The 22,353-nt window shown below is 41.7% G+C and overlaps 4 protein-coding genes across 12 annotated transcripts; 3 read left to right on the plus strand and 1 right to left on the minus strand.

Moving 5' to 3' along the window:
* The first annotated feature begins 1,655 nt into the window (after positions 1-1,655).
* On the plus strand, positions 1,656-6,644 carry srsf3a (serine and arginine rich splicing factor 3a). The gene is made up of 7 exons (XM_019895745.1): positions 1,656-1,784; positions 3,770-3,807; positions 4,004-4,214; positions 4,319-4,453; positions 6,057-6,095; positions 6,173-6,259; positions 6,351-6,644. The coding sequence occupies exons 2-7, from the start codon at positions 3,801-3,803 to the stop codon at positions 6,376-6,378; spliced, it is 507 nt and encodes a 168-aa protein (XP_019751304.1). The 5' UTR covers positions 1,656-1,784; positions 3,770-3,800; the 3' UTR covers positions 6,379-6,644.
* Positions 6,645-6,907: 263 nt separating this feature from the next.
* Positions 6,908-15,799, plus strand: rab44 (RAB44, member RAS oncogene family). 4 transcript variants are annotated; one of them, XM_019895734.1, is made up of 10 exons: positions 6,908-7,044; positions 7,216-12,158; positions 12,551-12,600; positions 12,679-12,764; positions 12,902-13,018; positions 13,361-13,442; positions 14,491-14,605; positions 15,061-15,159; positions 15,243-15,319; positions 15,404-15,799. In XM_019895734.1, exons 2-10 carry the CDS (start codon positions 7,227-7,229, stop codon positions 15,486-15,488), a joined length of 5,643 nt encoding a protein of 1,880 aa, XP_019751293.1. In that variant the 5' UTR covers positions 6,908-7,044; positions 7,216-7,226; the 3' UTR covers positions 15,489-15,799. The 4 variants fall into 4 exon arrangements, with proteins under 4 accessions (XP_019751293.1, XP_019751294.1, XP_019751295.1 ...); XM_019895735.1 differs by having other exon boundaries at positions 12,905-13,018; XM_019895736.1 differs by lacking the exons at positions 13,361-13,442; positions 14,491-14,605; positions 15,061-15,159; positions 15,243-15,319; positions 15,404-15,799 and having other exon boundaries at positions 12,679-12,833; positions 12,893-13,011.
* A 9-nt stretch (positions 15,800-15,808) lies between these two features.
* On the minus strand, positions 15,809-19,498 carry trub2 (TruB pseudouridine (psi) synthase family member 2). Its single transcript, XM_019895738.1, has 8 exons — positions 19,268-19,498; positions 19,030-19,158; positions 18,811-18,885; positions 18,670-18,731; positions 18,502-18,583; positions 16,810-16,882; positions 16,596-16,732; positions 15,809-16,512 (listed from the first exon to the last, which is right to left on the minus strand). Exons 1-8 carry the CDS (start codon positions 19,383-19,385, stop codon positions 16,211-16,213), a joined length of 978 nt encoding a protein of 325 aa, XP_019751297.1. The 5' UTR covers positions 19,386-19,498; the 3' UTR covers positions 15,809-16,210.
* An 11-nt stretch (positions 19,499-19,509) lies between these two features.
* hdhd3 (haloacid dehalogenase-like hydrolase domain containing 3) lies at positions 19,510-22,282 on the plus strand. Of its 6 annotated transcripts, none has more exons than XM_019895740.1 (3): positions 19,510-19,572; positions 20,910-21,244; positions 21,600-22,282. In XM_019895740.1, exons 1-3 carry the CDS (start codon positions 19,557-19,559, stop codon positions 22,002-22,004), a joined length of 756 nt encoding a protein of 251 aa, XP_019751299.1. In that variant the 5' UTR covers positions 19,510-19,556; the 3' UTR covers positions 22,005-22,282. The 6 variants fall into 6 exon arrangements, with proteins under 6 accessions (XP_019751299.1, XP_019751298.1, XP_019751300.1 ...); XM_019895739.1 differs by having other exon boundaries at positions 19,555-19,572; positions 20,907-21,244; XM_019895741.1 differs by lacking the exon at positions 19,510-19,572 and adding an exon at positions 19,588-19,710 and having other exon boundaries at positions 20,907-21,244.
* The last annotated feature ends 71 nt before the right edge of the window (positions 22,283-22,353 follow it).

Below are 22,353 nucleotides of genomic sequence, written 5' to 3' on the forward strand. Positions count from 1 at the left end.
TCTCTGGCTAATTGGAAGTTGGTTGGAATGCATTCGTGGGTAATGTCACCATAACAAGGTTAAATGTCAACATTGACAGTAGGAACATTATCTAAACATAGACGGGCGTGGAGCGTGATCTTAAAAAAGAGCAACAGACAACAATAAATTACTGAACTGTGTCATGTTAAAAAAAAACCCACACAAAAAAACCATAGATGTAAAAATATTTGAAAGTGGATCCTCCTTGCCATGCACAGCAAATCCTTCCTCGCTTGCCTTGAGGGAACGTAAGAGCTGAAAACTAAACTGCAGCATATAGTACATGGAGCATGTTTGGCGAGTCATCTCCTGTTGAGCAATGAACCATCTTGTTGATTTAGTCATATTCCCTGCTGAGTAATACGCAAACCACAGCAAATGTATGTTTGTGCTGCAGAACATCAGAACTGTAATACCGATGAACAACTTCCTTGGTAACACAGAACATTTAGAGAATGTTCCTTCTGAGTTATGTAGAAACCCACCAAAGCATAATGTTTCCTAAATATTGAGAGAACCAACAACTTCACTGTTGCCTCCAGTGGTTCTGTTTTGGCTGTCCTTAGAACATTGACTAGTTGTTTCAAACTAATAGAAAATATACACATGAGGCAATAACACAAATAATTATTTGTATTTTTGCAATATGTAGTGGTGTCAAGTGTTTAACATTTTTTAACTAACTAGTCGCACAATTTTCTGTGACTAATCACGACTAAGAACTTTTTTTCTAATTCTCTTTTCTACAAAGCTTGTAACACATATTTACTCCAGTAATACATTGGAATTAATGTGAAATCGTCAAATAGAAACCGTATTTAGATTGTAATGGCATTCTTTGACCCTTGAACAAATTTCTTCTCCTGTAAAATGCAACTGTTGAGCAAAAAGATCAAAACTGACGCAGCTTTACGGGCATCTTTATTATATTTTTCGAGAAACAATTCTCAAAATTTCTCGCTTACACGCTTAGTTCTACCCACCAGCATCACACTCCAGCAGCATTGATTTGCAGGTTATTTTGCTCTGAGGTAATACACGGAAGACGTACAACCAATATGGTAATTGAATTTGAGTTTGCAAAGTGGTCAAATTAGACTTCTCCAACGAGCGTCAAGCAACTTTTGAATGTAAATCTATGATTATATAACCGCGCTAACTTGTTTGTTTAGTGTACAAGTATTAACCTCAGTCAAATTTGATGATCCCTGGTTGATGGCAAATTACATTTAAAGTGCAAAAATGTTCTTATTAATCAGCAGAGAGACTTTATTGCAGGCTAACTGGCCCAGATAAAACAAGACAATACATACAAAAGATAAAAAGACACATAAAGTACCATATGCAACATATTCACCCAACAAATAAATGTTAAATAACGTCAGAAGAGACTTATTTAACATCACCTGTTCATAATGCGAAAGTCGGTGACCTCAGAGGAGGTCATTTATGTTGATATTCATTCAATTTTGTATAATGACCTCTTTTAAGGTGGTGAAATGTTTATAAAGCTTGTGAATTCATTCTTTTTTTTAATCTATCACTTTCTTCCACACGGAACCAAACGTATCGGCAAGAAACGTAACACTACATCTTCCACTGCAGTAGAGGGCGCTGTTTTCTAAGCGGGCACTCACAACAAATAAGAACGTCATCCCTTTACGTTTGCATATGCTGCCGGCGCTAACAACAAGTTAAGATACTGGTGTGGTCGGACGAAACTCGACGGTAACAGTTTCTGTCGCGCAAAATCCACAATACTGGTGAGTTTAAGTCAAAGTTGACTTTGTAAGTATCAAACAAAATAGACTCTCTGGCCTCAGCGGTGGTGTCGAGTTCGGTCAGTCGAAACGCAAGGGGCCTCGGAAAAGTGTAGGATCGATGCTAATGTTACTTGCTAACATTAGCGTCCATGTTGCGTATTTGATCAGAGGGGGGATGGGAAGCCTAACTGGCTCTATTTTTACTTGTTGGCTTGCTTTGTTGAATTAATTTAAAGTGTTAAGGTTGTGTGCTGTTGGCGGCCAGGTGTTGACATTCAAAGTCGTCGTTGACGTTTACTTTGAAGATGCATTTGGAAACGGGCGTGCTAAATACTGCTAGCGTGCGTCAGCTTTACGGTTAGCGGACAGCATTGCCGCGTTCCATTCCTATCCCAAGTGTGGCGTCCTTAGACCGTGCCTTAAACAACTATTTGAATCGAATGCTGGACTTATTTGCTCTAATTACATCATTAGTCTTTACATATTTCCCAGATCTTCTTGTTAAAAGTCATTTAATGCGCGATGATGATATTTATTTATGAATGGAGTCAATGTGTCAAAGTTCGACTAAAGTTCAACATTGCTCTTCAAAACTGTGTTTGTGGGAAATAAAAGCGACGGGGAGCTCTTTTTGGGCTTAAACGAAGGAAAAGACACGTGATATCGCAATTGTAAAAACATTTTTGGAGAAATCCTTTATTATATGAACACACGGATAAGTGGTTAACAAAGCTTAACACGGAAATGGATTGTTTGGGACCTCCGAATGTTGGCAGCCTCAATGTAAAATGACTGCTTAGGCAGGAAATATTTTTCAAACAAATGCTGCATAGTACCATGGTCATGATTGCTCCAATGCTGCTCCCATTTTACCATATTGGTCCATCATTCAATTTACTAATGTGTTTTCTGTTTTATTAGTATCACTACTATTGCGTGATACGGGTATCTAAATTGGGATCGAGGGTGTGGCCAGTGGAGGTTCTGGTATTTGGCAAGGCAAAATTCTGATAACCAGTTAATCTGCTGAATTAAAAAAATAAAACATCTCTAGCAATTATTTTTTTAGGCCCCTTAACATAACAAGAAACACATGAATTGCATACAGAACAGGTGACTGCTTTGCAATACTTATTAGGGATGGGTATGTGAGATTATCAATTATTATACATTTTTGTTTAGAAACACCAAAGCAAGAATAGAACCAACACAGCTTTATTTTTTATTTATAACTGTACTTGTCCTGCAACTATGACAGTAATGTAAAAAAAATACTGAAATACAAATGATTTGAACAAATCACCATTACACTGTTAAACATTATAAAAACAATTATTTTGTGTAAAAGAAAACTTGTGTAGAGCAAGGCTGGAACATCCAGTTGGGTTGCAAATAGCACTTCTCCGAGGTGAGGTGCACGTTTTCTATGTTAGGCTTGCATTTCTATTCAACCTGACTTTAAATGATTCATTGCACTTGTGACGTGCATTGATACAGCAGTTTTTTAAAAAATCTGCCCATGGGACAGTTTTGTATTGGGGTTCTGTATCCATCCCACATTTTACTCCTTCAGTATTTGTCTTCATTTCACAACAGAGAGGGAAAAAATGGGGTGTTTAAAAAAAGCCAAGCCAAGATTGTCTTTTAATGTTTGTCTATGATTCGGTTGGGTCTTAAATTAATCAACGCCGAGCATGAAGCCATTGTTCCTCGTCTGAAATCGGAGTTCAAACAAAATTCAACGGTGGCGTTGTGTTACATATATGATAGAAGAAGAAATGTAACATTTACCATTGTAAATGTTGCAGTCTGATTCCTTCTGACAAAAACAGGCAATTCAGATAAAAATGCTCTGTTGCGACAACTGTGTGAGATAAACTGTGCTTCCTCGGCTCTTTTATTGGAACTGGGATATTTGGGCAGTGTGTTACACTTACTGGTAGGGCATGTGACAACTTTCCGGATTTTTTTTTTTTCCCCCCCAGGTATTTCATCAGTAGACTTGGACCTGCTGAAATGGGAGGTATGAGGAGTTCCTACTTGGAAATATGATAACATTGTCCCCACTGGGTTACACATGGCAATACAATTTTAACAGGAAAAGTATTCACTATAAAAAAGGCCTGGGAGTATATTGTGCATTTGAATACTTTATTGATCTAACATGTACCCAGTGAGGAAACATATCCCTGAGTTTTCTCTCTCTCTCCCCCTGTCAGACCCGTCTTACAACAGAGACTGTCCCCTGGACTGCAAAGTTTACGTTGGAAATCTTGGAAACAATGGCAATAAGGCAGAGTTAGAATCAGCTTTTGGATACTTCGGCCCTTTAAGAAGTGTTTGGGTTGCCAGGAACCCGCCTGGCTTTGCCTTTGTCGAGTTTGAAGACCCAAGAGATGCCTCTGATGCTGTGAGAGAACTGGATGGAAGGTAACACATGTTCTTCCTTGTTCATCATCCAACGTCGTCACTATTTGCAATCATGCTAACTGTAAAGTGCGTTTTGTTCTTATTTATTGTCTTCTTTTTTTAAGCTCAATGTGTGGATGTCAAGTCCGTGTTGAATTATCCACTGGGGAAAAGCGTTCTAGAAGCCGCGGACCTCCTCCATCCTGGAGTCGGTACCCGAGGGATGAGGGCAGGCGCCGTAGCTCTCCAGCTAGACGCAGGTAAGTTTCTAAATCCACGACGTGTTTTTAATGTGCCACTTGCAGTATGAACACATGGCTGATTTCCCCAAACTGATTTGAAAATATTACAGCTTGATAAGTTGTTGGCAACAAAAGCATGATGATGATTCACGATGATCTGTTTGCCTCATGCAGTTCTTATGTACAGTATATTTGGCAGTGCCAAATTAGACCCAACTGTCCGAAGCAGCTTTTGTCTGCTCCCAACAAGAGAATTTCTCATTTTGTAAAAATACGCTACTCTTAGCACTGCTTTAATTCAAACATTATCAAACATATACATATTCATAGATTATTTTAGAATACATTTGACGGTATAAATTTTGTTTTGCTGAGTTCAGTTTTCCATCTATTAATAAACTGAACCCCGTTGCAGAGTCACCACCACGCTTCTCAACATCTGAGTCAGTCAACTAGTCCTCTTTCAGCATCATGTGACTGCTGACCAGCGATCTGCTTGGCTGGTTTTGTCACATGACCCAGGCGCAGCGCCAGTCGTCAGGTTCCACCAACCTTTTGGTTCCTGAGCATGCAGTTCACGGCATCCTCCTCTGCTCCAACCTTAAACCAATCAACAGCAGCCCGCCTCACTTTATCAACCAATCGGCGTGTTTACTCGTACTATTCGCCACAGTATCAACGGGAGCGGCCATTGGCTTACATCCCTCCCCCCTAAAGACAGGGAAACTCTACAGCCGTCCCCAGCAGCCAGCAAACAAGCAACTTCTTATCGGCAACATTTGCAGCATGTGGCAGATCCTCTCTGCAATTTCACCTCCCTCGCCAGGGCTACCATGCGCCATTTCTTTCTTGTCCAAACCCCCCCAAAATAGTAAGTTGCTTTTATCATGCTCTTTATAGTTGTTATGAGTTTTTCCTATTTCAAAACTCACATGTTCCACTTGGCACTTGTCTAGTTTAAATATTTAAAAGCATCCCAGTCGAGCGGCAAAACATTGCAGAGCCTTTCTGGTCTGGTGTTTTAATTGACGACAATCAGTTGCCTGTGTACATGATAGGTTTCATGGCTCAACAACTGGCCATTTGGGGTGACCTTGCACTTTTGGTTGTTTTTCCTTTTCTCTTCAAAACAATTTCACCTCTAGCAGAACTGTCTCCTGCGTAGTTCAAACCCGATGCAACATTTCATCAATACTTACTTGGTTTGCTGCAGTGCCTCTTTTGAGCCAGCAAACATCTTAAAACAGACACGCGTCTGTATTTTGTTTCCTATTTTTGTGCTGTAATATGTACTTGGATACAGTATGTAATGTTTTTACACACCATACAAAAGTAGCGACAGTTGGAGAGTATTGCACAGTTTGTAGATATCCATCAACCTTTTAAGCCCACTTTAGCACGATAGAATCTTTTCCCCCAAGTGAGCTCCATGGTTGAGCATTGATCTGAACTGACTCATTGGTTATTCTTTTTTTTTTTTTTTTTCAACACAAAAAAATTTTTTTTTTAATGTTGAGCCGTTATCTGGGAGGCCCACCGAGATGATCCTACGAGTTTTCCATTGTATCTAAACACTTCAATGCTGTTTAAAAATGTTTTCCCGGTTTCGCCTACATTTTAGATCACCTCGGAGGAGGAGCCTGAGCCGCAGTCGTAGCAGGTATGTGCAAACGAAGACCCCTCCCTCAACCCTCTTTAATGCATTAAGGAATTACTAAGCATTATTTTCCCCTTTAGGTCTCTTTCACGAGACAGACGCAGATATCGGTCTACTTCCAGAGACAAGACCCGTAAGCGATCAAGATCATTGTCGCGGTCAAGGAGGTATGTGTTACTTTCATGTTTGCAATCTACCCGAATTGAAAGGACTATTTGGTGTTTTATCGTTCTATTGTTTGTGCCCTTTCTTTTGCAGCCGATCTCGCTCTAATGACCGGAAATGAGGAAGTTACAAAATGGCTTATGTTTGTGGGACTCCAATTTTTATAGTCATGCTTTCTTTTTAGATGTTACTTCACAACTCATGGTGGTGTTGGGGTTGTCCAAGTAACCCTGACATTACAGTCAGTTACCAATAAAGGACATTTTTCCTCTGTATTTTGGTTCATTCAGCATGATTATTTTGCTTATCTTGCAGGCTTTGATTTTTGCCTGGTTTAATTTTAATTATCCTCCATCTATCCAATTGTCGAATTAAAATGTTTTTTTATTTTGCTGTTCATTTGTGTGATGGAAAACAGACTCAACTGGGGCTGTTACCGAAAGCAGGATCTGCAGCTATTTCTCATTGTCACATTTTTGAAACATTTCCCTTTTTCCTACTTGAGCTCTGACAACTTTCCTAATGAAGGTGAATCGTTTGGTCAATAAATGATTTTTCCCAAGTCAGACATTTTTCATCCTTATTTGAGATTTGATATGTATATATTGAAGTGCAACACTAAAACTAAACCAAGAATGATCTTACTACAAGTGTAAGTCACACAGGAAGCTTCCAGTCACTTGCCGTAAAAGACACACCTCCCATGTATGGACTTGACTTCCCTTCCAGTCGTGACTGCCTTCATACAGCAAAAGCTGATTAGCCGATGACACGGGCACACATCAGGGTAAGTGTTTTTACGGTGAATTTGTACAAGGCGTGTAATCTTTTGCAAACTACCCTTTTTTTTTTTTTTTTGAAACAGTTAAGAATTGCTAAATAAGTGCTTAACATACTCTGATACAAAGAGCCTACATGTATTTACATGCTTGTACTGTACTTGGATTAAAACATGTAGGACAACAGATCATGCCTGGTCCTAGTGGAAAAAAGAGACTTGGGTCTCGTCGGAGGGTTCCAACACAAGTTGAAATGCCAGAGGATTTGACTGCAGCAAATCAGTCATCACAACCAGAAGAAAGTGGTGAACCTTTCAGTGAATTGTCTAATGAAGGCGATACCCCTTTGGTCACCCATGGGATGCTTTCATCACAGCAGAAGTCAGGCAGGAGAAAGCTTGGCTCAAACAGACGAACTAAAAGAAACGATTCTGAGCAGTCTGCAACCGAATCATGCCACAAACCGACAAAGGAAGTTGAGCAAAATGTGCATACAGAAAAAGAAGCAGAAATGACACGTGCAGTTCGTGACAGAGCATTCTGTGAAGTAAATGATGATGATTCCGTGTATGGGGCGAATTCGTATTCAGCCGACACACCTGGTCGTGCTTTGGACCCCGGCTATTGGGATTCTGACGTAGGGAGACATAAACCCATACGTGAAAAATTGTATTTGGATGACGGTGCCAGAGACGGTGACTGTAAATGGGACGTTGGTCATGACAAACAAGTGGAAGACGCTGGACAACAGTGGTCAGTTAAGCAAAAACTACATGACCCGCCAACTTTCACAGGAATGTCAGCACGTCGTCTGTCTATTGATGCAGAAAAGGAAGCTCTAAATGAATATCCACTACAGCCAACTGCAGCTTCTCAGGGTGACCATTTAAATATCCAATTGAATGAAATAGATGTTGCAGGAAATCCAGAGAGGCCCCCGGAAGAAAGCTGCTGGTCTGAAAATGTGGAAAGTAAATACAGTGTTGAGCAAGTGAATTATTCACCCGCAATCGGGGAAGTGCCTTCAAATGAGGAACATGAGCCTTTTGACTTTCCACAAGTCAAACCTGATCAGCTTGCAGATCAAAATGAAATTGAAGAGATCAAGTCACTCGAATCTGACCAAAAGTATTACCCTGAAATCGGGGCCTGTGTTGATAAAGAAGCTATTGATAAATGTCTTGAAGATCGAAAAGAGGAAGTAGCTCAACGTGATGCATTTTCACACAGTGTAAAAAGCCTTCCTGATTCATGTTTAAATCCACATCAAGAGGAGCTTTTGAAAGAGAAAACTGTGGTTTTGTACCAGGGAGATCATTGTCATGCACCTGAAACCGACGAGGCACTGATCAACATCAAACGAATGGAAACCACACCTTGTCAAGCAAAAGAGGTCAACAACCAAGTGAAGGCCAAACTGGAACAGAGTACTAATGGAGTCTTGACTACGATGACGGACTGTGCCTTGCCGTCACAAAGTGTACAACCAGAAAGCGGTTTTGTCTTTGACTCCCCAAGTCCAGACAATCATGCAAACACACATGAACAGAGAGAATCTTTCAGCCCACATAGGAACAGGAGAAAACTGGGTTCTAGTCGCCGGAGCAAAAGAAGCCACGAAATGGTCAATGCTGCTGAGACAAACTCCGATTCACAAGATGATGCTCCTGGAAAGACAAGTAATGATGGTGATGAGCCCCCCAAAATGGAAGAAGCAACATCTACAATAGAAGCAGTTGAGCAGAAAAAGATGCAGCTGAACGAAATGGACAATTTAGACACTTTTCTCAGTGAAGACATGCATCAGCTTGTCGAAGAAAATGCACATTCGAACTCAACTGTACCCCAACCGCGAACTCGACTATCAAATTACGAGGAGATACCGAAGGACGTACTTCCCATAGATAAAGCCAAAACAAAAGCAACAGACGAAAATCAAACTTTATTACAGGATGGAAATCTTGGAGATATCCTGGAGATAAGCATGCCCAAAACCAGCTTTCATGAAGACACAGAAATTGAGTACAGTGCAGCGATAGCCGCTATTTCTTCACCAAAAGCCAAAATATCCGCAGATGAACATGAGCACTTTGGCTTTTCTCAAGTTGGAGAAGCTCAACATCCAGACGAGGATTTAATTGGGAAGGCCAAGTTATTAGAAACAGACCAAACAAAAGATTCCAAGACATTGGTAAAGGGACTTAGTGGTGATGTTCATACAAATGTTCACAACCTTGTCGAGTCAGGTTTAAATCCACAGGATGAAGCGGAAAAACAGCTTATGGAAGACAACACAGAGGTTTTAGAGCAGAGAGATGAAAATAATGTTGCTTCTAACACCGCGGAGACATGGATCATCACAGAAAAAACGCACCCCACACAGAGTCGGGAACAGAAACTTGTTTTTGACTCTCAAAGTGAGGACAGCATTGCCAGCGCAGATCAACAAAAAGACTCCTTCAGCCAAGACACGAGCAGGACAAAACTGGGGTCGAGTCGGTGCGTCAAAAGAAGCAAGATTAATGCTGACTTTAAAGATGAGGCTGTCGGAGAGACAAGAGACGACTATAATCAACCCGGAGACCTAAAAGAAGCGACCATTAAAATAGAAACAGCAGAGCTGGAAAAGTCAGAGCTCCAAGAAATGGGCAATTCAATCACCTTTCAAGCTGAACCCATGATTGATCTCGTCAGAGAAAATGACCAAGCAGGATTCTCTGAATTTATGACTTCAAATACACATTCAAACACAACTGTACCCGAACTGCTAATTGAACGATCAAGTTCCAGGGAGATGTCAGAGGAGGAAGAACTTCCCATTGGTGAATTCAAAACAAAAGCAGAGGAGGAAAATGAGACTTCGCCACAGAACGAAAATGTACATGATGAGGATTTGGTGAGTCAAGCACTTGTTGATGCAGACGTGTCCGTTGCAACACCGGAGGTTAGCACGCCTAAAAGCGGCCTTGATAACGATGCAGACATTGAGTGCAATGAAGCAAAAGCCACAATTTCCTCACCAAAAGCAGAAACATCCACAGACGAACACCGTGAGCACTTTGGCTTTTCTCAAGTCAGAGAGGCTCGCTATACAGACGTCATTTTAACGAAATCATCAGAAATGGACCAACATGAAGACTGTGAAATTTTGAGCCCAGCTAGGAACCGGAGAACACTCGGGTCTAGTCGCCGGAACAAAGGAACTCTCAGGAAGGACTCTGCTGCTGAAACATACAACGAATCTCCAGACAGTGCTGCCGGAAATGACAACGATAAAGCGGATCCACCAGTAACAAAAGACATGACGTTTACGATAGAATCTGCTGAGATGGGAAACACTGAAAAAAATAGCCATGACGAAGATGCCGATAGTGAGTGCAGGCCATCAAATGCCACAATTTCATTACCGAAAGAGGAAATGGAGGATAAGCGTGAGCTTGCTAGCATATCTGGAGGCTATCATACCCAACATTTCGAGAATGTCAATCCTGTAGAAGGTAGTAACGAGCTAAATCATGTTGATGACTCCGCAGTTCAAGAGATCTGCTCTACTGCTGGAGTCATGCCGACGGAAGCCTCTGCAGACTGCGAGGAATTCATCATGGACGGGCCACAGTACACCCGGGATAAAACACTGCCGGTGGCAGCAGAGCCAGCAGGGCAGCAAGTATCACAACATCACACGAAAGCAATATTCAAAGCCACTGAGAAAATGGTCGTTGAAGTTGTGAAAAGCCAAGTCATTCGAGAGCAAGATTCTATTCCTCCAAACGCCGACAAAAATGAAAGTGCCAGTTCTCAAGGGGAAGTCCCAGACATACCGTTTATATCCCATCAGCACACAAATGTTTGCTCTGCATCGAGCTTGAATGTACAACAGTCAGAAGAAACCTTCCAGGAAAAAAGCATGGAGGCCGTGTCTTTTCAAGAATCACTGGAAGACATTCTAGAAGCTGCGAATGATGCCCAGGAAAAAGCTGTGGAAGAAAGAAGGCATCATTCAGACGCAACGGGACGGTCAAATGTGACTTTGACTCCTCCTAAGAAGAGAAAGATGGGCTCCACTCGCAGGTCTCGTATGAACGGGAAACACACAGTGGAAATGGACAGAGAAACCGATACGGGAGCTCTAGAAAATGATGACGTCCTGACTGATGTACCACAGACTGAAGCGTTCCAAAGGGCCGAAGAAGAGCAGGATTTCAACACGACTGAGGCTGATCCGAAGCTCCACAACAGTCCCAGAGAAAGCAACCTGATATCAGCCACCAGTGATGTCATAACTGTCTCTCCAGAGCAGGTGTCCCCTCATGATACTTCCCACGTAGCTGACGCGAGAAGTGACAGAGACACGATAGCTTGCACGGAGACATTCGAACCTGATTATGTTCCTGTGCTTGTGGACACAGAGAGCAAGAACAAACATCAGCTGCTTTCCAATAAATGTGCTCTAGATAGCGAGGCCACAAAACAGGATGTCAATGTAGTGCAAGGCCAAAATGCAACTGAACTACCTGGCAATGAGCTCATGGTTGAACAATCCAATATCCCATCGATAAAGACTGAGAGTGAAAGAGCTCCTGATAGACACTTGAAGAGTCCCGGTTTGAACTCGACAAGTAAAAAAAGAAAGATGGGCTCTACACGCAGAAATCTCGGCACCAAGTCAAAGGGGGACTTGGAGCTGAAGTTGGATTTGAATCGTGAGGTACCGGTCACAGCCCTTGTGCAAAATGTGATGACAGAGCGCGCCTGTCAAAGCGAAGATGAAAAGTTGACGCCTGAGAGCTCGGCCTTTGCGCCAACCAAGCAAGAATATACTTGCGAGCCTCCAAGCACTTCCCCGCTTCATCAGACAGGCAAAGAAAATCAAACTTCAGCGCATCATCCAGTTCAACTTGGCATCGGGGAAAAAGAGTCCAACCCCGCCAAACTTGATACGCCCTCAGAAATCGAGCTAGCGGGGAGAAAACGGAAACTGGGCTCTCACCGCAAGTCCAGACTACACCAAACACCAAACGGTGAAGAAGACAACCTGACGCAAAAACAACATGGGAGAGTTTCGAAAACAACCACACACGAACAAGCAGATGACATCATTCGAGGGCCTGAAGAATCACAGGTAAGAGACAAAACACAAAATGTACATGTGTCAACTGATCCACAGTTTGGATCAATTTGCCGCGGTCGTCGTCATTAAGAAAATGTGACCTGTGATGACAGACGGAAACATGAAGGCATGTCTGCTAATCTAAACTGGTTCATAATTTGGGGGTAAAGTGTCCATCCGTATTGTGATGCGCATTTTGAACGGGCCATTATCGGAACTTTTTAACTTTTTAAATGATATATTGTACAGCCCTCGTTGATATTTCTCATAAATAGATCCTCGATATTTCAGTAGGATAAGTGGACTTTTTTTTCCAAAGAGATAATGCTCACCTCAATCTTTTTTTTTTCCATTTTTTCATTTGTCAAATGAATGCTGCAAATGATTGAACGTCACCTCTTCAGAGCAATATCGGTGATCCCAAACCGTCAGCCGATAGTTCAAAATCTGTGAGGTAAGAGTCTTTCATGACGCTGTCATTTGCAATTACAGTACATTGACAGCATTGGATTTTACACCTGATTTATCACAGAAACAAGACATTTGAGGAAGGGATGCCATCTCGAGCACATCAAGAAAAAGTCCACCTGCGTCAAGATACTCAGAATGTCTCTTTGGGTATAACCGCACAATACTGTCCTTGGGTCAAGCATTTGAATATGGGGATGATACAATCAATGTAATAATATGGGGGCGGGGGGGGGGGGGGTCAGAATATTTGGCCATTTAGTTTATAATAAGGCGAGCAATGTCAGCAGGTAAAGCAAACCCCTACAACGTGGTCATGGTTGGAGACAGCAACGTGGGCAAGACTTCGTTCATGAAACGAGCACAAAATGGGAAGTTTTTTCCAGATTTGCCTGCCTCTGCTGGTAAAAGCCTTTAATATTACCCCTCACAAATCTAATTTAAAAAAAAAGTCAAATAGAAATGAAGTGGTGGGGGGGTGGGGGGGGGGGGGGGGTGGTCAGAATATTTGGCCATTTAGTTTATAATAAGGCGAGCAATGTCAGCAGGTAAAGCAAACCCCTACAACGTGGTCATGGTTGGAGACAGCAACGTGGGCAAGACTTCGTTCATGAAACGAGCACAAAATGGGAAGTTTTTTCCAGATTTGCCTGCCTCTGCTGGTAAAAGCCTTTAATATTACCCCTCACAAATCTAATTTAAAAAAAAAGTCAAATAGAATCATGCCACGCTCACGTGTTTTGAAGGCCTTGATACGTGCTTGTGGACTGTGGTCGTGGATGGCAGACCTGTGGTGCTCCAGCTGTGGGATACAGCCGGTCAAGAAAGGTAAAACTATTATCCTAGTTTATACAGCAAAAACATTTCGTCCTTCCAGCAAGTTCACATGAAGGTGAAGCATTACATAATGTTCAAACAAGGCAGCTGTAGAAAACTTATAAAAGCTTGAAATATTTTCTTCACCACTTCAAAGCAACTGGCTGTAGGCCAAGATTTCATAATTTATTTTATTTATTTTTTTTGTGACAAATTTATTTTCGTCCCCCATTTTGGTTCCATGTAATTTGCACCATGTTGTTCGTTGTGTGAACTATGTGGTTGCGAAGGAGCTGAGCTTCCCCGAGGAGGTTCAACGTCAGACTCTGTGCATGTGCGACACTGATGGCGACATTTTGAAATGTTGGAGTTCAGATCAGGTCAATGGCTCAAATACGGTGGCCGACGGCCGAAAGCTGAAAACATTGATGCTGGGGGTAAAAAAAAAAAAAAAAAGAGAGAGACATACACTAACATGCAAACTAAAAACACATTACAGTACCGAAGAATTACGAAATCCACCCCGGTTTTTCCAGAGGATCTGGTCTCACGGGACTGATCCTGCCGTACTCTGTGGCAGCATGGCAAACTTCGGTTTAGCATAATTTTATTTTTTTTTTTTGCCAACGTTTTTGAGTTGCTGTGCTTTGGATTTCCGCAGCGCTATTTTGGTTTTTTTTGCATTCATTTTGTGGTTTGTAATGTACCTTTGCCTCAGACGGCCACTGTACTCAAACACTATCCGCGCACACATCTGTTTAGGAACTTTGCTAATGTGATGGTGGTCGTCTTGTGATATCATAGTGACTGCATAATCAGATTGTCCAGGGAAGAGTTTTGTGTGTGTGTTTTTTTCAAGGGAATTTGGCAGGCAGTAGCCTACAGACGTTAAAACCACAGATATTTTCTGAGTGTTTCCTGTTGTCACAGAGCAGTTTAACAAGCTTGCTTTGTCTTTTTGCCGACAAATTTATTTTAAGGGAATTTGCAAATCAACTTGTTTCACATTTTACGTGTATACACTGCGACTTTTCTTTTCCCATTCTGATGGCTTTCAAAGGTTTCGCAGCATCACCAATCAGGTATTCCATCGAGCGCATGCATTTCTCCTGATGTATGACATCACTTCCTCTCAAAGCTTCACCGCCGTCCACTACTGGGCAAGATGCATTCAGGTGAGTTCTGAATTCGACACACATTTGGTTGGTTCTGTATCATGCCGCACTGATTTGCAGCCGAATGTTGTGTTGCGAGACTCTTGAAGCTTTGCGTGAATGACAGTTTCCAGAATAATCACCCTTATTTACCCTGTGGGAATCACTAAAGATAATCTTATGCAGCTTGGCGTGGACATAAAATGATCCAAAATCATTTTATTGGTTGTTGCATCATATTTTGTGATTTTAAAATTTTTAATTTGGCCCTGGAGGCCTTCATAAAAACTGAAAAGGTCACTTTTGTGTTTTTGCCTCCAAGCTCAGAACAGGCCAAAATAGGCATTACAGTGCCAGGAGCAGTTAAAATGCATAACTAATGGATTTAGTAGTATTCAGAGAAGTTTGAAGATCAAGTTTGACAAAAGATTGGCCTCTGACGATTGGGACTTAACATGTAGCCAAATTGTTTTCAGGAAGGGTCCAGGGAAAATGTTCCAGTTTTACTTCTCGGAAATAAAAGCGATCACGTTGAGCGTCGTGTTACAACTGAAGAGGGTCAGAATGTTGCAAAGGTATGTATCTGGTTTAGCGCTGCTTCTCCTGCCCCCAGGGAAGAAACAAACATTTCTGCAATTGTAATTTATCCTTTGAATAGAATTTAAAGGCAGACTTTATGGAGTGCAGCGCCGTCTCCGGCGACAATGTGATTCAGTCTTTGGAAGCAGTTGCCAGGTAATTTATCTTTCTTGTAGGTAATGTTTTGAAGTATATGACTTAACATTGAGAGTGTGCGTCGGTGCCTGTCGTCGTTGCCAGGTTGTTGAGTCATAAAGATGATGGAAGAGATGAAACCCTGGTGTTGCATAAAGCACCTCCAAAGAAGAAAGCAGGATGTTGCTGAACACAGTGCATCTGGGGAATTACTTTTTTTTTGGGTTAGTTTTAAACCCCCGCAAAGAACAATGACAGACCAATACTGAAGTTAGTGTAAAATGCTTTTAAATCCAGGTTAAAAACTATGCTCCTCCCATACTTATGATCATGCTCTTGCATTGTTGGTCTTGAATTCTTCTGTTTATCAAATACTGTACATTTGTTTGCCTCTAACTGTTTTGTAACTATGTGAAGCACATTGAATTAACTGGTGAATGAAATGCGCCGTACAAATAAAGCTGCCTTGCCTTAATTGTGCTGTACTGCTTTGATTGACAACCATAATAATGACTTGTCATATGTTGTTTATTAGGTTGTACATGGACTACAATGCTGAATAATGTTCAAAGAAAATTACATTTTAATTACCATTTGTGTTGCGAAACTCTACTTTAAAAAAGCTCCGGCTGACAAATAGCTTCTTGTTCTGGTCGCTAATCAGCCTTTGTGAGCGTTCTTTTGGATTGACAAGCAAGCGCTGGTCTCAGTTTGGACAAAATGTCCCTTGCAGCTATGGAGAGCATGACAACAATGTGATTGCCTCATCACAAGGAAGCTTCTGTCATCGGCAAATGTTGACACACTGCCGCCTCTTGGACACTGTAATCACGGGGCCGTCAAATTGCCTTCCGAGATGATCTTAGCCGGCGCATGTTTCTGGGCTCATGGTGGACTGAGATGGTCGAAGCTTCATGTTCCTTCACTTGAATGTACTTCTCTGGTGCGATGATCTTCTTGGTTGCTTCTGGTGTTTGTCATCACAGTCTTTGATCGACTGGAGAGTCTGTTTTTCCTCGCAGCGTGGTACTGTCGGACGGCCCGCGTGACATCAGCGGGTGTCCACTGGTGGCGGTTGAGGGCGTCCTGCAACGTGAAAGCGCCGTCTCTTGTGCGCCGAACTCCCTTGCAGACGGCCGTGCTGCGCAGCTCGAGTCCTATCTCGTGCACCACTTTGCGCAGGTATTTCTGTGTTTCGTTCAGGCACTGCACCTCTGAGAGCAGAACATTGCAAATGAAATTCCGGAATAACAGCATTAAAATGGCACGTCTGAGGGTGTTTTGACAGGCAGTTTACCCAGAGTGAAGTTAGGAGGTTGGAAGCGAATGCATCGCAGACCCGTCAAAATAGGCGGCGACTTCCCCTCTGGACCTAGAAAACCTTGCACGGCCATCTCGTAGGCTTCCTGTGACCGCATATCTACATTTGCATACCTAGGAAGGAGAAACATATCACATCCACGAAGCACTTTTGACGTGAGTAATGTGGAAAAGAGCCAAAATTGACATACGTTAGCAAGGCCTTTTGATTTGCTCCCTGCAGCATTGCCAAAACTCTTTCCAATTTATCTTGAGTGATATGATCTGTTGAGCAAACAAGTGAAGTTCAATAGTGACATGTCATGTCAAGACTGACTTAGACCGTGTGCAAATGTTTGTCTCCGATTTTTATAAACAGTCTATGCAAATGGCGCACAGCATAATTTTCCAGTTGGAACCTGTTTGAGAATAATTTGAATGTGTTTAAACAAACCTGCCAATGATAACAGTATTTTCTTTCAAAAACAACAGGTCTTTTTTTTTTCTTTTGTTAAAATGCACTGTACCAAATCACAAAGTACAGCAGTGGTTCGAGACATTTAATAGGTTGTCAAGACCTGAAAATTTGATTCATTTGAACAAATTCCATGAGTTGAATTTACAGCATTAACAGGTTGCATTTGCTGGAATCTAAAGCTACTTCACTCAAAAATATCTCAACAAGTTACATTTGAACATAGTCCCTTGTAGTTGATAACAGCTTGGCAATTCATCCATTGAACTTGAGTTCCCCCCCCCACCCAAGGATGTCAGAATAAACCTCACAGAGCTGCTTTTTGGATCTGAACTGCCTCCCAAGATCATCGCTCTTCTGCTCCTGCCTCCTTCCCTTAAAGACCTTTTGGGGGAGGATTATTTTCAGTTCTTTACAACCTCTACCAGTTTACTTGAAAATTATGCTGAGCGTGTTGACTGTAAAAGTCGGAGAAAAACAATTTGCAAAATCATTTGCAATACGGTGAAGTAGTGAAAAGTGAAAAAGACATTGAACACCGTGTTCAATGTCTTTTTCACACTTCACGTTGTCTATTTTAACCACCTTATATTTTTTATGAATGCAGTATTCAAACAGGTAAACATTATCAAATGAATTCACAAAATGTACTTTTTTATGTTCAGGTTCATGTCCTTTCAGTTATACTGAATGTCTAAACTCATTTAATATTGAGCATTTTTTAAATTTTCAGTTCTTCAAACCTTGAAAACATGCAAATGGGGGTATTTAAGAATTTTAGGCAACTGTCTACAGGCATTAAGTTACATACGAAGTAAGATGCAAGAGGCCAGCTTTTCTTAGAATTCGAAAGTACTAAACCAGTTATTTTCAGCGGGTACATACAACACTGGCAGTGTGTTGGCTCCCTCTGGTGGTAAGCAAAATAATTATTGCCTGAACTGTATCGTTACACTTAACTTTTATTCCATTTAATCTACAAGAAATATTTGTTTTTGATGTTATGGAGTCCCTTTTTTATCTTTTCTGCGCCACACATTTCAATGTAATCACTGAAGTACATTTTATTTAATGTTCCTTTATTTAAGCACAGTGTTAATGTTCACAATATTAGTGGCTTACAATGTTACATATACTGTACATACTTTTAAAGAATAAAATAACTCTTGATTCATACTTCGACCTACTTCGCTAGCCTACCATATTTTAAAGTTGGTCATGATGGTCGTATTTGGAGAGTTAAGTATTTTAAGTTGGTAGTTGGTGTTCTAGCAAAAGGCAAATATAAATGCAACATTGTTGAATTAGGTTAATATGACAGTCTAAATATAATAATGTAACAACAGTACTATTCTTGCATGAATGAGGTAGATGTGATCAAAGAAAAAACTGAGTGGATATTGTGAAGCACGTATTACAGAATCCATACCATAAGTGGATCTTTCCACAACTCGTCCCACGTGGGAGAAGTCATCTGTAGCGGTCCCAAACTCACCCTCCAATGTGTAGTCCTGAAAAAGCAGGCATCATTCAATCTATGGGGATTGTGTGCAAATGACACCATAGTGCTGTTTAGGTTGGAACCAGATAAAATTACCCTTGTGACTTTCATGTTGTAGAGGTCATTCAGAGCCCTATTTCCATTCCCAACACCAAGGACTTCATTTGAAATCAGACGTTATAATCAAATCAAGGGAAAAAAAAAACAAAAAACGTTTCAATGAAATTAAGATCATACCCATTACTCCTGAGGAAAATGTATCCAAACGATGTCCAACACCAACTCGAAGATGCTGGAATTCAGGACCAGTTACTGAAACATTTTAATTATAAGTTTGTGTTAGTCTCTCAGCCAACTCAAAAGTAGTGTCATAATACATGTATGTACTACACTAATACTGAAGTGCGAGGATAACATTACTGAATTTAAGAGTGGCAGAAATGCACATCCACATACCCAAAGGGTGTTTGGACAGGACCGGGACGCAGACTGCTAACAGCCCCTTGGGAGTCTGAGTGTCACCGCCTGGTGGTGTCAAAAACCGGGTCTGCTCAGGAAGAGGCAGCGATGGCAACGCATCTAAACCTGCAATATATACACATGGATATTTTAATAATATTTAAGAGTATTCGTATTGTGTGTGTATTTTTATTTTTTATTTAGAGAGAGGTGAGGCATGATGAGGAAGTCAGACCTTTAAGGAGCTTGGTCTCGATGGTGTCCCTCACGAGTTTCCAATGGACACCAGGAGGCTTGTAGACGCAAAACAGACCCTCTAACCTTCGGAAAAGTCGAACAGCAGGAGTTGCCATTGTTTAACTTCGATTAATGAAGCTTCTCTTATTTTAGAGGACTAAACTAAACATGTCTCAAAACCTTGCGAACGCAGACTAGTACGTGAACAACTGCGCATGTGCGTTTACAGTTCGGCGTGAGCGACATAACTGCTTTTTTTTTTGGTACAGCGCCCTCCGCAGTACCGGATGTTACATCGTTTACGTAAGTACTGTACGCGTTTTTCCTGTAGTATCCAACGTATTCTCGCGATATCTGTTTATCATCCACTCTAAACGGATGTAAACGACAATTTACACAACGTTCACAGTAACCTGAAACGAACGAGGTGAATGTGCCCACGTAAGATATTGTACAAACTATTTTTTTTGACACCTTAGTCGCGGGCAGATGATTGTGACCTTGTCTTGATTTGGGTACACGTTCGCCGACCGCCAACCAGAAAGCTAGCGCCACTACTTAAAACTGAGATCGTTCGTTTGTTAATGTGTGGGACGCCGTGTACACACACGCAATGCCAGTGACATGAACGTATCTTGTTATTCAGGGCGAAAACCATAGCATTGTAGTTCTGGTTTAGAACTACAGTACAATTTAGAGCCAAGATGCCGGGAAGTTACAAACCTCATAACCGGATTGGCAGATTCGTCCCCCTACCAAACACTGTACGAAGGCCATGTCATGAAATGTTCTTGAATAATTTAAACATGTAAAATGAATTCTTTATTTATCTTTGTTGATTATATTTACTGATATCCACCAAACAGCCACAAAACACTTGTACGCAGGATATGACGAATCTGCGAGTCGTTGAGAAACTGGTAAATCCGGCCGGCATTCGGTTTTTGTGTTTATTGTGGTCTAAACGGTAACACCGGCAATGTGTGCATCATAATCCAGGTTCGCGAATGTGAGATTAACCCTGATAATCGGTGACGTTCGTGCATTTTTATTCAGAGACTATATTACGTTTTCCCAACTGGGCTTCGGAAACATCATTGGGAATTATGATGCCGCTGTTTGTCCAGCAGGGGGCAGCGTGATTCAGCGACACCTACAAAAAGTACCAAGAATTCTGGGATGAAGTAAAGAATATCTTGTATTTAATCGAAGAGAGCGAGAGAGATTTTATTTCAGTGACATTACAAATGCCATCAAATATTCTAAACTATCATGTCACTTCAGGATGTGAGTTTGGCCCTGTATGTTCCCACGCTCAAAGTTAATTGAATTGCCGCTAGATAATAGACACATTCAGAATTTCGGGCCCCGGAATAGTTGTCCACTTTTCACAATTACGTGATTCAGTCTTCATGCCACCATTCTAGCCCCATTAGTCAGTGTCTAGACTAAAGAATTCCGCAAGAAACAATGCACTCCCTCCTCCTTCGTTTTTATATTGACTTATTAAGACGTCATGGATGAAAATGTCATCTTTTACCCACTATGGGATTGTCAGCAGTAGTGTTGTTCAGATGCAGAATTCTCAGTGGCTATACAGTTTCTGGAACTTGAAGTTGTCTTGTGTCATACCACAGCAGGTGCAATGCACGCCCCTCTGCGGTGGGTGCTCTGGGATGTGAAAGACACCCTGCTGAGGGTGCGTTCCTCGGTCGGTGAGCAGTACTGCGACGAGGCTAAACGAATGGGTCTGAGCCTCACACCTTCCGAGGTGGACGCTGCTTTCCGTCAGGCATATCGACATCAATCCAGTCGATTCCCAAACTACGGCATCGCTCAGGGACTGGACGGACAGTCGTGGTGGACGGCGGTGGTGAAGGCCACCTTCTTTCAGTGCAGAGTGCGTGACCCGGCCCTGCTCAGTACAATGGCCACCAACCTGTACCAGAGCTTCAGTAATGCTGAAAACTGGGAGGTAAATGATGTGATTGTTGGTTGTGTGTCAGCAGGTTGTAGAGCCCAAAACACAATTGACACCACTTAAGTTGGGGATATTTGTCTTTTGGGTAAAATTTCTTAACTGGTTGTTCTCAGAGGGAAGTGGCCACTAAGCTTTACGTTGATTCATGTGACTTTTGCCATTTCGCTCATTGAGAGAACCGCAAAAAGTACTGAACCATAACAGCTGGACATGTGGATTGATAAGTTTAGATGCTCCAATTAAATTTGCACAAAAAGATTATCGTGCATTTCCCAAAATTTCATCTGAAATTCCAAAGTCTCCAACTTGTTTTCATCATATTATGTTGAATAATGTCTTTATATTTGAGGTATTTCCAGACTCCAAGTCCTCTCTGGAGAGCTGCTCCTCACTAGGACTGAAACTAGGAGTCGTTTCCAACTTTGACAACCGACTAGAAGCCATCTTACGCGGTTGCGGGCTGCTTTCGCACTTCAACTTTGTGGTGACGTCAGAGGCGGCTGGTGTCGAGAAGCCCCACGTGGCCATCTTTGAGCAGGCCCTGCAGAAGTGCGGCGCGCCCCCTTCCAGCATTGTTCACGTTGGGGACCATTACGTGAACGACTACCTGGCATCTCGCTCGGCCGGAATCCACGGCTTCCTTTTGGACCGAACAAATAACTTTGAGCGACGTGATGTGCCGAAAGAGCATTGGCTCTCATCGTTGGATAATCTGCCAGCACTGCTAAAACAGCATATGAATGAATCCTTCTGATTATTTTGGAATATGTTTTACTCCCTCATAAAAATGTCAACAGTATGAAAGTCAGCATTTGAGATTAGTCGTTTCACAAAACACACGTTTCTGACCAAAAAGCCGAGAAAAGAAGCATTCTGTGAAAAGAAACATCTCAACCAGAACAATGACTTTGACCCAAACATATACAGTATATGTCTATTATTTTATGTTTGTTTTGTAAAGCACTTTCTTTCAGCTGCAGCAATTTGAATAAAGATGTATCTTCTGACACCTCAAACTATGAATCAACAAAAACAAAATTTTTGATGGGAAATTTTTTTTTTTTTAAATGGGCCGTGATGCTGCATCGCCGCATGGGCTCGGG

Source organism: Hippocampus comes, unplaced genomic scaffold (genome assembly GCF_001891065.2).
Source record: "Hippocampus comes isolate QL1 unplaced genomic scaffold, H_comes_QL1_v1.1 scaffold420, whole genome shotgun sequence".
Classification (NCBI taxonomy): domain Eukaryota; kingdom Metazoa; phylum Chordata; class Actinopteri; order Syngnathiformes; family Syngnathidae; genus Hippocampus; species Hippocampus comes.